Here is a 15,861-nt window from a genome sequence, read left to right on the forward strand (position 1 = left end):
ATGCAATATATCTTTTTGGACTGCATGCACGAATCCTATAGGAACTCTTTACCGCTTCACAGCATAGGAGCTGAAGAAGATTGCTCTAGACTTGAAAACAATGGGCCTTCAAGGGGTTCTTATGATAACTTGATAGTTGAAGGTACAAATGATTTAAAAATGAAACTCTTAATTGGATTTCTAATTGAATTCTATGGACTTTATATTGCCTAAAATGGCTGGTTGCTTTGAATTGTTGAATTTTGAACTAGACGTTTCACCTATTGAATCAGCGAGGGCAATATTTCTACAAATTATTGTGGACTATTTTATACATGATAATGTGATTGAAGTGGCGGATTGTGAGGCTGACTATAATGTTCAGTCTGGACAAGATAAACTGAATAAGAGGAAGATGAGAGAGGTTCAGTATGAAGGAGACCTGAGGTTTGCATTACCCTTGATGTATGTGGCAAATATGTATGAAACTTTAGTTGCTGATGTAAATATTAGGCTTTCATCCTTGAATGGTATTCGTGAGAAGACCATTGGAGTAGCCCTTGAGGTAGCTGGTGGTTTGTATAGAAGGTTGGCTAAGAAATTCCCCAAGAAAGGTATTTCATTTTTCCTCCTTCAATGTACCTTTGGGATTAAAAACCTTTGCTTGGAACTTTGTTTTGTTTTATTTTTAACATTGTATTTGTGCTTCTCATTTATTGCTAATAGTGTTTGATAATAAGTGATTTCTAGTGAGCTTTAATGGGTTTCTTATGTTAAATTTCTTTCTTACACCTCCAGATTTAGCATTTGCATCTTTAAACTTTGCTCAACAGGACCATGTACATTCAAAAGAAGAGAGTTGGCAACTTCTGTTGAAACTAGGACAAGATTTCTAGAATTAGTAATACAAGAAGAGTAGTGAGTTCGTTTTGTGGTAGTCAATGGTTTGGTTATTATTGTAAAACCAAATAGTATGCCTATTGAAGATGCTGAGTGGTATGTTGTAGGTTTTGTTTTTCTATGTTTAGAAGGGGTTACCTCCGCTTCGCTATTTTTGTGTGTGCCTATATATTTATGATGTTTTTTCTCATTAGTGTAGGTTTAAACGATTGATTGGTCGTAATGAGGTAGCTGTCTCTGCTCGAGATTATAAGTTCTACTCTCCAAGACACAAGTATAGGCGTGTTGCAACAAACTCAATGTCTAACATCACTGGGTTGCCTGTAATCTTCGTTTTACATGTCAAATTAAGAGGTCATCATAGATGTCACTAGGAAATTATATTGACAATGAATGTATGTGCACATGCATTAATAAGGACTTCCTTGTTTGGATGCATCTCTAGGTGGTTTTCCAATAGATATTGTGCCTTTAGTATTCGATAAGGATTAGTTGGATAACATGGGACATTAGGTGTAACATCCCCCTCCTGTAGGATAGAGATATTACTAACATTCATAATATAATGTCCGGTGAAGAGATTCGAAGTCATGAAAAATACCTCATTTACAAAAACAAAAAAGGCATCCGACTTCTCACATCAGACATCTCCTACATCCATCGGCATTGGAAGGCCAACACCGACAGAGGCTCTTTTGAAATTATTCTCGGGAACAATTCTCAATATTTGGGGGAAGGATTCTCGATCCCATAGAAAAGGAATGCCTCTATTTATGTTATGCATTTAATGCCTTTATTTGTGCTTTTAGGCAGGAAAATCTAACTAGCCTACTCTATTGAACTACATGCCTAGCATAGGAGAAATCCGAGAAGGATAATGAAGCCTCGGATCAAATATCCTACTATCCTACATTCCTTCTTTCCTGCCAGTGTTCCTGTGCCTTCAGGCGAGCAAGAGTCTCAAGTACGGTTTAGTTTTGGAAAGCGACGAAGCAGATCTGTCCTTCTAAAAGAGTGAAGGCAGTGAAGGATTTCGAATCGCTACGATACTTCTTTGATCACTTGTTTTACATAAACTAAACTAAACTAATTCTTGTGTAAATAACACTTATTCCTTTCTAAGTCTTTATACTAGATCTATTCTTGGCCTTCTAGCTCTGCGTTCTCACACTCTTCATACATACATCATCACATATTTACAATCATATCATAGATATAACTTAATTTAACATTGGCTTAATTTTAGAAAAACTTTACATACATACATATATCGTCACATATTCACAGAGCATATCTATTCATCATTAACATGAGTGGAATCATACATAATCATGACAAACATGTAACGTGAATGCATAAATAACTGACTTCATGCATTTTCTAACAATTATACATGACTTGTTTATCTTGTCTTTCACTATCATATGGTGACCCACGGTTGAGTCTGTGGCACCACATAACTTAACTGGTGGTGAACACGCTTAGGTCTATGTTTCCCTTAACATATGGTGAACCGCGCTTAGGTCTGTGACACCGCTTATCATAACTAGGGGTGAACACGCTTAGATCCGTGTCAACCTTAACATAACTTGTGATGAACACGTTTAGCTCCATGTCACCCTTAACATAACTTGTGATAAACATGCTTAGGTCCGTGTCACCCTTAACATAACCTGTAGGGAACACGCTTAGGTCCGTGTCGTCCTTTAACATATCATGGAGTGAAACACGCTTAGGTCTATGTTTCACTTATGGTGAACCACGCTTAGGTCCATAGCACCGCTTATCATAACTTGTGATGAGCACGCTTAGGTCTGTGTCATCCGTAACATCTTATATTTCTTAATGCATGAGAAATTTGTTGGACTTCATGAACTTTTCTAGCATGGCATAGACTTGTACATAGCATAACATAACATGACACGGCATAATGTGATTTGAACACAAACATTCCATGGCATACATGATCTAAGAACTACATGAACATTACATGACTTATATGTCTAAATACTTCATGAAATTACATTGCATGGCATAAATGTGATTTTCATGATATATCATCCATCAAATCACAATCCATAATAGCATAACATACATAGGCTCACTTACATGCATATCATTATAATTCATCGAAGATCCTGAAAGGGATCTAACCTTAACTTAGCTTGTAGCGTAACGTAGACAAACATCACATTTTCATATACATTTAGAACATTTATAGTACACATGCAATTATATGATCATAATAATTACCTCTTAGTGTTGCTTCCATAATCTCACGTCGTAGTTTGTGACCTACACGAGGCAGTAATCGTCACTAACTTTTCTAGAAAGATGTGTCGTAGCATTCTAAATGCTTAAAATCATATAATAATAACATATTCCTTAACTTCCGTTTAAAATATAACTTAATAATTTTATAAAAATCTAGTTAAAAGTCAATTGGAATATTAACTAAATAATAGGCTAAAAAATAGTTTAACAAAAGATACTTTAAAATTATGCTTTAAAATCTCTTAAATACTTTCTATAAAAATAAGTATATGACTAATATGTTAATTTAAGTAAAAATTTTGGCCAACTTAATTATTAGCCCATCCCCAATTAAAGAAGACAACTCACTTAACCTATTATGATTGTTTCTGAAATATAATAAATTAAGCGCACCAGAAGTTAAAACTAAGCCCAGCCCCAACAAAACTCTGCCCAGTAAAAAGGGCATTTTGGGAAGGTTGAAACAAAAGAAATAAAGGAGGGAAGACAAGCTTACAGGAGAGGAGGGTGGTGCGATGCTCACCGAGAGAGGGAGAAGGCCACTACGTCGGTAGGTCTGGTGGCTGGCCGAGGTTCACGCTAGAGAAGCTAGAGGGTCCTCTTGACTATGGTGGTGCGACACAAAGGGAGAGAGAGAGAGTTTAGAGGCAGAGAAACTGTCAAACGGAAACAATGGAAAATGAAGTAGGATTCCAGCGTGGGCTTTTCGGGAAGGTGTGGGTGCGACGAACCTAGGAAGGCCGACAGTTTCTGGCATCGTGGGTGGTGCTCCAATGTCCTGGGGTGATCGGCGGTGGCTGGGAAAAAACACAGGGCTATGCAAGTGAGTTTTCTTTCTCTCCATGAAATGGATTTTCTTGTGTTTAATTATGAGGGTCTTGGGGTAGTTTTATAGGTGAGGGGGAGGGAATAACGTGAGCCTTTAGGAGATTGGATAGAGTTTGGAGTTGGGAGTTGGTTTCCCATTAGGAAACTTATTCAACTAGGAGATATACACTGAGGCTTACGGGTGAAGATAGTGGAAGAAATTCACTCAAATAAAATCACTATTTTAAAACAGATCTTAAAATTAGTAATAGTAAAATAATAAAAATAATAATTAAAATTACACTTTTGGGGTCTGGATGTTACATTAGGAGAAAGGTAGTTTATCTGGGGAGCTTTATGATACTTTGGAAAATGACTCTCAATAGAGAGGACCAAGGGGAAGGATTGTTGTGAGGTTCTAGATTCTATCTGTGTGGCAGAACTTTGTAAGCAGAGGAGTGTAGCTGACAAAGGGACTTCCATTCTCTGATATGGTGCTGTATTTTGGGGAAGGATTGAGTCTTTATGAACCCTATTAAATTTAGTCCATTTGCTATTCTAGAAGAGTATGTACTTGCTTCACTTGATTCCATTGAATGGATTTTAGAGAAGGTAAAAAAGGCTTTTACAGTTTTGTGGGTATATCATGTGACTGTTTTGAAGCAAATTTAATGTCTTTTTTACTGCAATTGGTGGTTCAAGTCACCAAAAAACTCTGATAAGATCTAAGGTGGGAGGAAATCATGGATTAAAAAGGTTAACATGCCGCACATATAAATAAATGGGTCAACATTGTCTGTTAGTTATGATCACAAGAGTGGTAATTCTAGTAGAAGCAAATGTACAGGGAAAGGGGTCAATATTTAGTGGATGAAGCCAAAAATTGTCTTGGAATTTGAGAGGTTTGAATGAAATGGATAAATGCTTGCATGCTAGGAATATAATCATGGAATTGAAGCGAATATTGTTTGTGTAACGCCCTGTTCCCGAAGGTCCGGAGAGTTAACTCTTAATATCTAAAATCAACTTAAATAACACAACTATAAAATCCAGAAAATCTCATAAAATGTTAATCCATTTAATCAATTCAAATATCTAAGTTCCTCCATGGGGACAATAAAGAGAATCTCAATAACATAAATTAAAAATCCTCCAAAACTTAAAATTATCCTTAACTCATCAAATCAAAATACCAAAAAATAAAAATAAAATCAGTTTACTAACTACGACTCTCAAATAAGCACTTGTATCCTTAGACACTTATTCTACTTCGATCATCACACCTTGCTAAAACTTCATATCCTTGTTCTCCAGCTGAACCATCAAAATTATCTGAAAAATATATGGAGATAAGGGGTGAGTTATCAACAACTCAGTAAGCAGATGACATATACTGGTGTATAAACATGAGCATTTATAAAATTCAGAATGTAGAAATAAAATATTTTCTTTCAGAATGCAGAGTCAGAATAACATTTTCATAATGTAGCGTCAGAACATGTTATAAAAAATATCAGAGCGAAAGTTCAAAAACATTCATAATCAAAATCCCTTTGGCATAGCATAAACTGAAATATCACATCTTATCTTATCATATCAGAACAAATACCATGTTTAACCCCCGTGGTAGGGTTGTGCAAACCCTGGTAGCTAACCGAGCAGAAACAGAATGTGAATCTTCCTCTTATTTATTCTCGGAGTCCCGAGTGTGCACATAGGAAAGACCACGCAGAAAACCACTTTGTTTCTAAAGTGGGTGCACCAGAAACAGAAAAGTTGGTATCAACCTGAACAGAGGCCACAGTTTTACACCCCTGGTGAGGTCAAAACGGAACAGAAACAGAAACATAATGTTATGCCAGAGGTTTTCAGAAATCACATTAGATCATATCAGAGTACAGAAAATCTTCAGAACAGAACAAAATCATATCACAACATAATTTATGCACAAAATTTCATATTCGCCCTCTTTTCAAAGTTTAGAAACAGAAAGTCAAAAATAAGCTCATGTCTACACCAGTCATGACAGAAAATAATTTATTCTTAAACAGAATCTCATGAATAATACAGAATAATTAACTGAAGTAGTTCAAATTTCTTTTCATAATCAAATATGTATATTTTTCAAAAATAACCTAATCTCATTTTATTTTAATGCAAAGTCTAGTATAGGAAACCCGCTTACCTGGACTTCTTAGCTTTTTAGAAATTTCCTCAAAATACCGAACAATTATCAATTGTCACCTATAAAAGTCACGTAATTCCCGTAAATTTCCAATCAACTACGTATTTCGATATTTGAACTTAAAATGCTAAAAGAACTTATTGTTAAAACCTCAAAACCTAAAATTCTCATAACCTTAAAATATTATCATTTTCTAAGACCATCAATATCCACTTAATCAAATTATACTGAAGAAGAAAATTTATCGAATAAGTATTATGATAATTATATAACTCAATAAAAATTAACATTCAAAATCTCTAAAATACCAACAATATTTTATAAATAAAAAGAATACATTGGGTACTAAAATTTTCATAAAATAAGTCATGAAAAACTCATCTCTTAAGAAAAATAGGTTTACTTCCTTTAACTGACAATATTATCAAAATACAATATAATATTTATTGAAACTTAAAGCAAAAATCCTATTTAACTATAAACTCAACAACAACAAAAAACTTCTCACCCGAAAACAGTAGGCTAAAACCGGGAACTTTCCATATATATACATATATATTAGGTTAAAACTTTACATATAAATATATGTATATATATATATAATCACACTTTAAGAAATAAAACTAGCAATGAACATAAACGCATGAATATTAGACATGTAGCGGCAGCAGAGACTCACCGAGAAGATAATGTACGACGGCGTAGGGTGCGATGGGAGGTGGTGCACTCGATGGCTATGCACTGGATGAGAAAGAGAGAGAGAGATGCACGGTGAGAGAGAGACAAAGTCATGGAATACAGAGTGAAACACGGCGTGCATGGAGGTGTTACCGAGAGTGTTACGTGTGGCAACGACCTGGGTGGCTAATGACGGTAGCACGGCTAGGCGTGGCTGAGATGCTGGACTATGGGTTCCCTTTGTGCCGCGGAGGAGACGTCCGAAAGGGTTGGTCAAAGCGAAAAACCTATCGTGCTTGGAGGAGCAACCAATACTCTATTTTCGGAAGCTAAAACAGAGTATGCCGTGTGTGTTTCTCCTTCAACGACTGGATGACGGTTGCTGCCTTTCCGTGGTGGTGAGGACGGCTGGAGGGTGGTGCGCTGATTGCACAGAGGAGTTGCTATCCACGACTTCGAGTGGCAAGGCAGTGGCGTCACGGGAAGGAAAGAAATAGCGTTGCGTTACGGCTTGGCCAGCGGTTGGGGTGGGTTTACGTGACCAAGGCGGAGGACAAGTGTTCTGCAGTGGCTATCCTACGGTGTTGGTGGTTTGCGGTGGAGGTTTATGGTGGCAAGGTTGATGAGCACAAAACTGAGAAGGCAGAGAGGCAGTGAACGAGAGGGAGTGAAACGTGGGTTGCGTCGATTATGTATGGGGCAGTGAACATAACAGCGCAGTCTCTCTAAGCAAGGCCAATGTGTGCGTATAAATATGATGCGAAAACCCTAGAGATAAGAGAGACGTGTGTGTGGATGAAAGGCTGAGTTGTGTGTGTGCATGGAGCTTCTATGCGCGCGGAAACTGAGTCGTGCGTGTGTGTGCTTGTCGTGAACGAATGCGTGTGTATGCATGCCGTGAACGAAGCGAACACTTACGGGTGAAAAAGAAACATAGACAGAAAAGAAAAAAATAATAATAAAACATGAGGAAAAATATTTTACGTGTGAAGAAAATAAAACAAAATAAAATGAACAAAATAAATAAATAACAAAATCAATAAATAATCAAAAATTGAGTTTGATTGGATTCGGGTGTTACAGTTTGTGTGCAGGAGACCAAACTGGTTGTTGTTTCTAGGGCTATTTTGTGAAGCTTGTGGGGATGCCAACACATGGATTGGTGCTGTATGGGCTCAAATGAGGCTTTTTTCAGAGGGATTTTGCTCATGTGGTATAGGAGGGTGGTAGAAAAAATTGATGGATGAGTGGGAGATGAGAGGTAACTGCTTGCATGTCAAATTTTTTTCATTTTCTTTTTTTTTTTTGATGAGTAAGAAAATTTATTAATCCTCATAATTAGGCACAGCTCAAATACACAGGTGGTATACAAGAGTGAAATACTTAATTACAGACTACAAACAAAAAAAGAAGCATACAAGTCATTAAATTTAACCCGCTCTAATACAATAGCCTTAGCCCAAAGTAACAAAGATTGGAAAAATATGTCTCTAATACCCCCCCAATAAGTGTTCTCTATTTTCAAAACATCTTCCATTCCTTTCATTCCATATACACCACATAAGACATAGGGGCACAATCTTCCAAACACCCGCTACTTGATGTTTTCCCTGTATTTCGCACCAACAAGCCAATAGATCCACCACCCTTTTTGGCATCACCCAAGCAATGTCCAGCCTTACAAAGATTTCATCCCATAGAGCCTTCGCCACAATCACAATGGAGAAGTAGATGGTCTGTTGATTCGCCATTCCTTTTGAACATGAAACACCAATCATTTATAAAAAAAGCCCTATGCTTCCTCAGCTTGTCTATGGTCAGAAGTTTCCTGGGAGAGGCCAGCCAACCAAAGAAAGCAACTTTTGGGGGCACTTTGCACTTCCAAATGCGCTTCTAAGGGAAAATAGTAGAAGAATGGGTAGACAAAACATTGTATAAAGATCTAACTGAAAAATTCATGTTCCTGGGGGTGTACCCACAACAATTTGTCCTCCACACCACACTCCAAATTCAATGCGTACAAGGTGCTGTAGAAATCAGAAATATCTCTCACTTCCCAATCTTGAACTGCTCTAATAAATGACACATTCCACTATAGCAGACCATTCGAAGAGTACATATAATCAGCAACAAAGGCTTCCTTATGCAATGCAATTATGAAAAGAGAAGGAAAAACCTCCTTGAGAGCAACATCACCGCACCAAACATCAACCCAAAATCCGACCCTTGTTCCATGCCCTGCCACAAATTTGAAATTATGAATGAAATCCACTGAGCCCTTCCTAATAAATTTCCATACTGCCACGCCATACGATCAACGCACTTCATTAGAAATTCAACCTCCTCAAATGCTTTCAAATTTAGCGTCAACCACAGTCCCCCATAAAGCACCACTTTCTTGATGGTACCGCCACAACCATTTCCCAAATAAGGCCTTGTTGAAAATGCTCAACTTTCTAATCCCCAAACCTCCACAGGATAGGGGGTACAAATCTTGTCACATTTAATCAAATGGAACTTTTTCTCATCCCCCAATCCACCCCACACGAAAGTATGGAAGATTCTTTCCATCCTATTAGCCGCACCAACCAGAAGCGTGAATAATTAAAGATAGTATGTAGGGAGGTTAGATAACGTATTCTTAAAAAGAGCGTGATTCTTCCCCCTTGAGATGGATACATCCTTTTCCAACTAGCTAATCTATTCTCAATTGTTTCGATAACACCATCCAATATTACCTTGGATTTATGAGAGTACCCTAATGGAAGACCAAGGTACTTCATAGGCAAAGAAGAAACCTCACAACCCAAGATTTCAGCCAAGTCTCCGATATGATCTACCAAGCCACCCGATAACAATTAAGATTTAAAGTTCACCTTGAGACCGGAAACAACTTCAAAACAAAGTAAGAGGGTTCTCAATGAACGAATTTGATTAGGATCTGGCTCACAAAGAGTTAAGGTGTCGTCAGCGAAGAGAAGATGAGATACATTGACACTCCCAAATGAAGTACCACTCGCTGAAAACCCAGACAAAAAAGACCCATCCACTTCTACCTCCAAGATTCTACTTAATGTATCCATAACTAAGTCAAAGAGAAAAGGAGTTAGAGGATCTCCTTGTCTCAATCCGTGGGAGCTGTTGAAGAAACCCTTGGGAGTGCCATTAACCAACATCGAGAATCTAGTCGTCTTCATCCAATTGCACCACCTCTCCCAAAATTAAATATCTCCCCAAAATTAAATATGCCGAGGATATAAACCAAGAAGTCCCAGTTAACATGATCAAAAACATTCTCCCTACCTAGTTTGCAAAGGACAACCTGGAACACCATATCTAATTCTATTATCCAAACATTCAACAACAATAAGAATCGAATCTAGAATCTGTCTCCCTTTAACAATTGCATTTTGGGGCCTCGAAACAATCTTTTCCATGACTGTGCTCATACGATTGGCTAGAACCTTGGATATAATCTTATGCATTCCACTCACAAGACTTGTAGGACAAAAATCTTTCACGTCCACAGACTCGGCCTTCTGTGGAATAATTGCTATGAGGATTGCATTAAGGCTTTTCTCAAATATCATATGTGAGTGAAACTCAACAAAAACCTTCATAATAGTCTCCTTGATAATATCCCAATAGACCTGGAAAAAAGCCATTGAAAATCCATCTGGTCTCGGTGCTTTATCCTTATCCATTCCTTTCAGCACATTAAACACCTCTTCCTCTTCAAACATCCTCTCTTACCAGCCAGCGCACAATTGATCAATTGTGTCAAAAGCCCATCAACCTTAGACCTCCAAGGGAATTGCTCCGTGAGTAGATTATCAAAAAACTACACTGTGATTCTTAATTTCAGATCTGTTCGAAAGAATATATCCTTCCAAATGCAGCACCTCAATAGCATTAAGTCTTCTATTAGAGTTGGCCACTCTATGAAAAAAACTGGTACACTTGTGTCCTTCCTTCAGCCAAAGGGCCCAGGATTTTTGTCGCCATGAGATTTCTTCCATGAGAGTAAGTTTTTCTAGATTAGCCACAACAACAATCTTCCTTGCCTTCTCTTCATCCATGAGAACCCCAGCAGTCTCCTTTTTATCGATGCATGAAAGTTCCTCAAAAAAAATCTTCCTCTGATCATCAATCTTCCTAAATTCTTCATCATTCCACAATTTTAGATCTTCCTTCAAAGTATTAAGCTTTTCAGTCAACACAAAGTTGGGCGTACTAGAAAAATCATAAGAGGACCACCGCACTCTCACCTTCTCCACAAAAACATCAGCTTCCAACCACATGTTTTTGAATTTAAAATATCTACGTCCCTCCTGGAGACCCCCACAATCTAGGAAAATGGCAAAATGGTCCAAACATAGCCATGGAAGTCTGTTTTGACATATATCAGAAAAATGGGCCTTCCAAGATGAAGATGCAATGAATCTGTTCAATGTTGACAATGAGTTATGTTTTGGACACCAAAAATATTTTAGTATATATGTGAATAGTAATTAAATGGTTTGAGTAAAAGTTCTTTATTGGGTTTTGGGAAATAAGAGAGAACAAATTGAATAAAAATATTATATAGTAAAAACATTATTTGAATATTGTTTTTTAAATTATTTTTATTTTGAAATTTGAAAAAGTAGTATTTGTTTTTGAGTTTGAGAACTTTGTAATGATTTGAGGAAAAAATTGAAGATTTATAATTGAAAAATATTTTGTGTCTGACTAATGTTTAGGAATGAAATATCTGATAATACTTGAGAACAAATGTGTTGACAAATGGACCCTAAGTGTTGTAGTTTGAAGGGGTAAATCGAAGGCTTATTTTTAATTTTATAGACTTTTTTCTACCCTCGATTTATCCAATTCACGCTTGCCTCATGGGTTACATGCACTTATTAGGACTTGAATATATGAGGACTTTTTCATATAAACAATTCGTTTCCTGCATCTCCCTACTGCACCTTCACCAATGGTATGCTTTTAAATCCTAATCTCTACTCCTTCCAGTCTACGATTCGTATTGTTATCTCTTCATAGGTGAGATTCAATTACAATGGAACTAGATTTGGGTTAGCCACTCGGGGTTGGTTTTCGAAATTTTTCCTCAATGAGGAAACGTGGAACACTTTATGAATCCCTTTGTATTCTACCGGTAGCACAACTCAATATCTTCCACTTTGGTCCAATCACTTATGCCTTTCTCGCTTCATCCCAACATATCGGTGATCTACATTTCCATCCATATCAAGGCTCGTAAGGGGTCATCTGAATGGTCATCTAGTGACTATTGTTGTAGGAAAATATGATGAGTAGGATGTGGCTTTACCATGGACCCTTAAAGTCCACACACATGCTGTTAGCATGTCTTCCAATGTTTGAGTTGGCCTTTTCGACTGTCTGTTGGTATGGGAATGTTAAGCACTATTGAATTTTAGCTTAGTCTTCATTGACACTTGTAGACTCTTTAAAAAATAAGACAAAAATCTCGGATCTCTCAATTACTTCTCTTATGTACAACCAAGCGAGCTTACTCAATGTGTCTGTAGTAATGATCGATAAAAGGTGGGCACTCTTAGTTAATCTATCCAAATGGCATCTTTAGTATGGGGGTTTTGGGTAAGAAGACCACAAAGTCCATTACTACGTCTTCCCACTTCCACTCTGGAATGGGTAAGTGCTGTAAATTTTCAGCTGGTCTTTGATGCGCAACCTTCACCCTTTGACACGTAGCACAACTCTTGATAAAGTCGACGATGTCTTGCTTCATTCCTTTCCACCATAAGCCTTTCTTGATACATCTTGGTGTCTCCATAATGTATCGAATATGGCGAGGAATGAACTTTGGCTAATATTTGTTGTAAAATTTTCAAATTAGCCTGAAGTATGCTTTGCCCTCTATACAACAAGGTTCCATTCTTGTCCAAGGTGAACTATAAAAGTCATTTCCTCCTTTGGACTCTTCGCTAGATCTCTAGTAGTTTTGGATCCTTCCTCTACTCGATCTTCAGTTCATTGAAATCACACGCCCTCAATTGTTGCATTATAGTGAGAATCTCCTCTTGTGGTGAATCCTTCACCAACAGGTGCCTTATTCCCTCAAGAAGTGAATCCTTATCCGTGGAACCTTCCACGCCCATCAACTTCAACTTACGACTTAGTGCATCGGTGACTAAATTAGCCTTCCCCGGGTGGTACATCCTAAGGGTCCCATCATTCTTCCTAACAAATAGCATTTGCGCTCCCAATGAGATATACATGGCCTAACAAATTCCTTTGTTAACAACTCCTGTGATTGACTCTTTAGCTCTTTCAACTGGTTGGGGCCATCCTATATAGGGTGCCTTATATACTATAACTATTCCAAATTCCAGCTCAATCGAAAACTCAACTTCCCTAGGAGGTGAGTCCAATTCTCCAAACACTTATGGGGACTCTCTTACTACTAGTATACCTCATACCTCGATAGGTTCTTTCTCCTTAAGTACCGCTCGCCAACTCCTTCTTGGCTTATAGTGAGGTAATTATTCTTGACATTGATCGCAACCTACTGTTCCAGAATATTCTATCTTCCATCCTAGGCACTTCGAATGTCACATTCCTTTCCTAGCAATGTATACTCACAAAACTCCTAAATAATGAATACATGCCTAAAATAACATCGAAATCCAACAACTCAAAGACTAATAGATCCGCTTCCAAGATAACACCATCTATCTCCAAAGGACACTTTGCAACCATTTTTGTGCAAAATACCATATCTCCTTTAGCTAACACTATCGAAACCTTCTGTTGCATATGTCTTTCCTGAAGATCGCTTATCCTAGCGAACTCAGCGAATACTAACAACTGGGACACATCTGAGTCAATTAAGGTATTCGCACGGTACCACAATATTCTAAGTCAACCTGGAATGATCGAACAACTCACTATTTGCACTACACTCCTAAAATTATTAACTAATTAACCAAAGTCAGCTTTCGTACTTGTGATGATATCTGCTTCATCAATTTCTGGGGCATCCTTGTACACTTCTTTTGGAGTAAGGGCATATACTGTTGCATGTACTACCTGCCTTTGGTCTCCCTATCCTCCACCAAGGTTGGTTCACTTTACTGGCATTGCCTGAGGGCAATTGTAACAATCCGATCCTAAAATTAGACCATAAGAGAAGTTTTATGCATTTTTCATATAACTATAAATATTCTTTTATTAGTATCATTATTATAATTTTATAAGATTTTACATTTTTAATTTTAATAGAATTATTATCATATTGTTATTGGTATTTTATATGTATGACACCTCAGATTTTTGTTTTTTCCAATAGTCACTAGAGTTTTTCTTATTTCTTTAAGCCTTGTTTCTTCCTATCTCCACCCGTAAGCCTCATCCTCGTCTCGTGATTATATAATTCAATGCTTATCTCAACCAGCTCAGTAACTCTAAATCTCATCTTCATTCTTATCACCTAATTGATCTTTATCTCCTAGTTGATCATCCTAATGAGAAACCAACATAGAAATCCTATCATCAAACTCCCAAATGAATCAAACTCTATCAAATCTTATTTTTAGCAGCCATTGTTCAACCCCAACACAATCACGTCATCTATATAGGTGATGAGTCATGAAGAAAAAATTTGAAAACGACACTACGAGGCAAGTAGAATGATCATACCCTTACACGTATCTACGGTAAACTGCTTGTCTTTTATAAAAATATTATACATGCACACCCTCCATTGGAAGCCCCTTTTTACGTACCCAGGATATGATAAAATTATGAAAACACATGATTTTATGTGAAGAATTATGCATTAAGTTATTTATGAAAATTCATGATTTTATGAAATAAGTTGTGCATCAAAAGATTTATGAAAAATCATGATTTTAAGTGAGAGTTATGCATTAAAATAATTTATGAAAAGCCATGCATGATTTCATATGAAGATTTATGCATTAAAGTATTTATGAAAAAATCATGATTTTATGTGAGGAAGCATGTATCACGGAAATTATAAAAGAATGCGATTTCATTTAAAATCTATGATATGATATGACAAGATATGACAAGTATGCATGCAATTTCTTTCGAAATCTATGATATGATAAGCATGCAAGTATGATTATGATAAAGTATGTGATGGCCTAGGTTATGATATGAAGACGATACCTATGTTATGGACATATTGCATTGCCAGTCGTACATGCTAGTAGTGCACCCAGTATGTCTTCCATATGTATGGATTCCACAACCCGCGGCCACGGGTGAAATCGAAATCTACTTAGATTCGCCAACACTAACTCACGGGAATCAACAGTGTGTAACGGCCTATGATAAGTTAAAGATAAGTTCATGTTCATGTTACTTACGTATGGATTTATGAGTATACACATTTTTCAAGAAACCTTATGTTTATTATGTTTACTGTATGATGTGCTCCTTATTGAGTATTCAACTCATTTTTATACATTTTTATGTTTTTAAGCCACCCTAGGTGATGCTATTTATGAGAATAAAATTGCAGAACAAGACTTGACCCAGGGAGGCGAAGCAGAGGCCTAGACAGATTAGGCTTTGATTACTTTTATGGTTTAAGATTTAAATAAATTATTTTGATAAGCACATGAGACTTCTGTATTTTTTTAAAATAAGTGCCTCTGCAGACTCTATTTTAAAATTTAAGTATTTATTAAAGTTTTTTTTATTTATGGAAATTGATGACTTACATAATTTAGTATATTTTATCACTTCTTAATTTTAAACTTTAGTCTAATTTTATTTATTTTGTTGATTATAGGCTTCATTGTCATCATTTAAATTTATTTCAGATTTGAAGAAAATGAAGACCCAATTTTACAAGCCTATCGTGTAGGAATTCTCTCATTTAAATGAAGATGTTATTTGAATATAAAAGCTACTGAATAAAAGACCAAAATGCATGCAATAAGGGCACTTATTTTGGTTTTGAATGAAGACCAATGATGTGGCTTGCGTGGGATAGCTGGGCTCTTGAATGGATATACACT

The 15,861-nt window shown here is 36.8% G+C and overlaps 1 protein-coding gene across 1 annotated transcript; it reads left to right on the plus strand.

Moving 5' to 3' along the window:
* LOC121255099 (uncharacterized protein At2g02148-like) lies at positions 1 to 1,889 on the plus strand. Its single transcript, XM_041155387.1, is given in 5 exon segments — positions 1 to 142; positions 252 to 593; positions 813 to 975; positions 1,079 to 1,202; positions 1,827 to 1,889. Coding segments are annotated over 5 exon segments (834 nt in total).
* Positions 1,890 to 15,861: the final 13,972 nt, after the last annotated feature.

Source organism: Juglans microcarpa x Juglans regia, chromosome 3D (genome assembly GCF_004785595.1).
Source record: "Juglans microcarpa x Juglans regia isolate MS1-56 chromosome 3D, Jm3101_v1.0, whole genome shotgun sequence".
Lineage (NCBI taxonomy): Eukaryota > Viridiplantae > Streptophyta > Magnoliopsida > Fagales > Juglandaceae > Juglans > Juglans microcarpa x Juglans regia.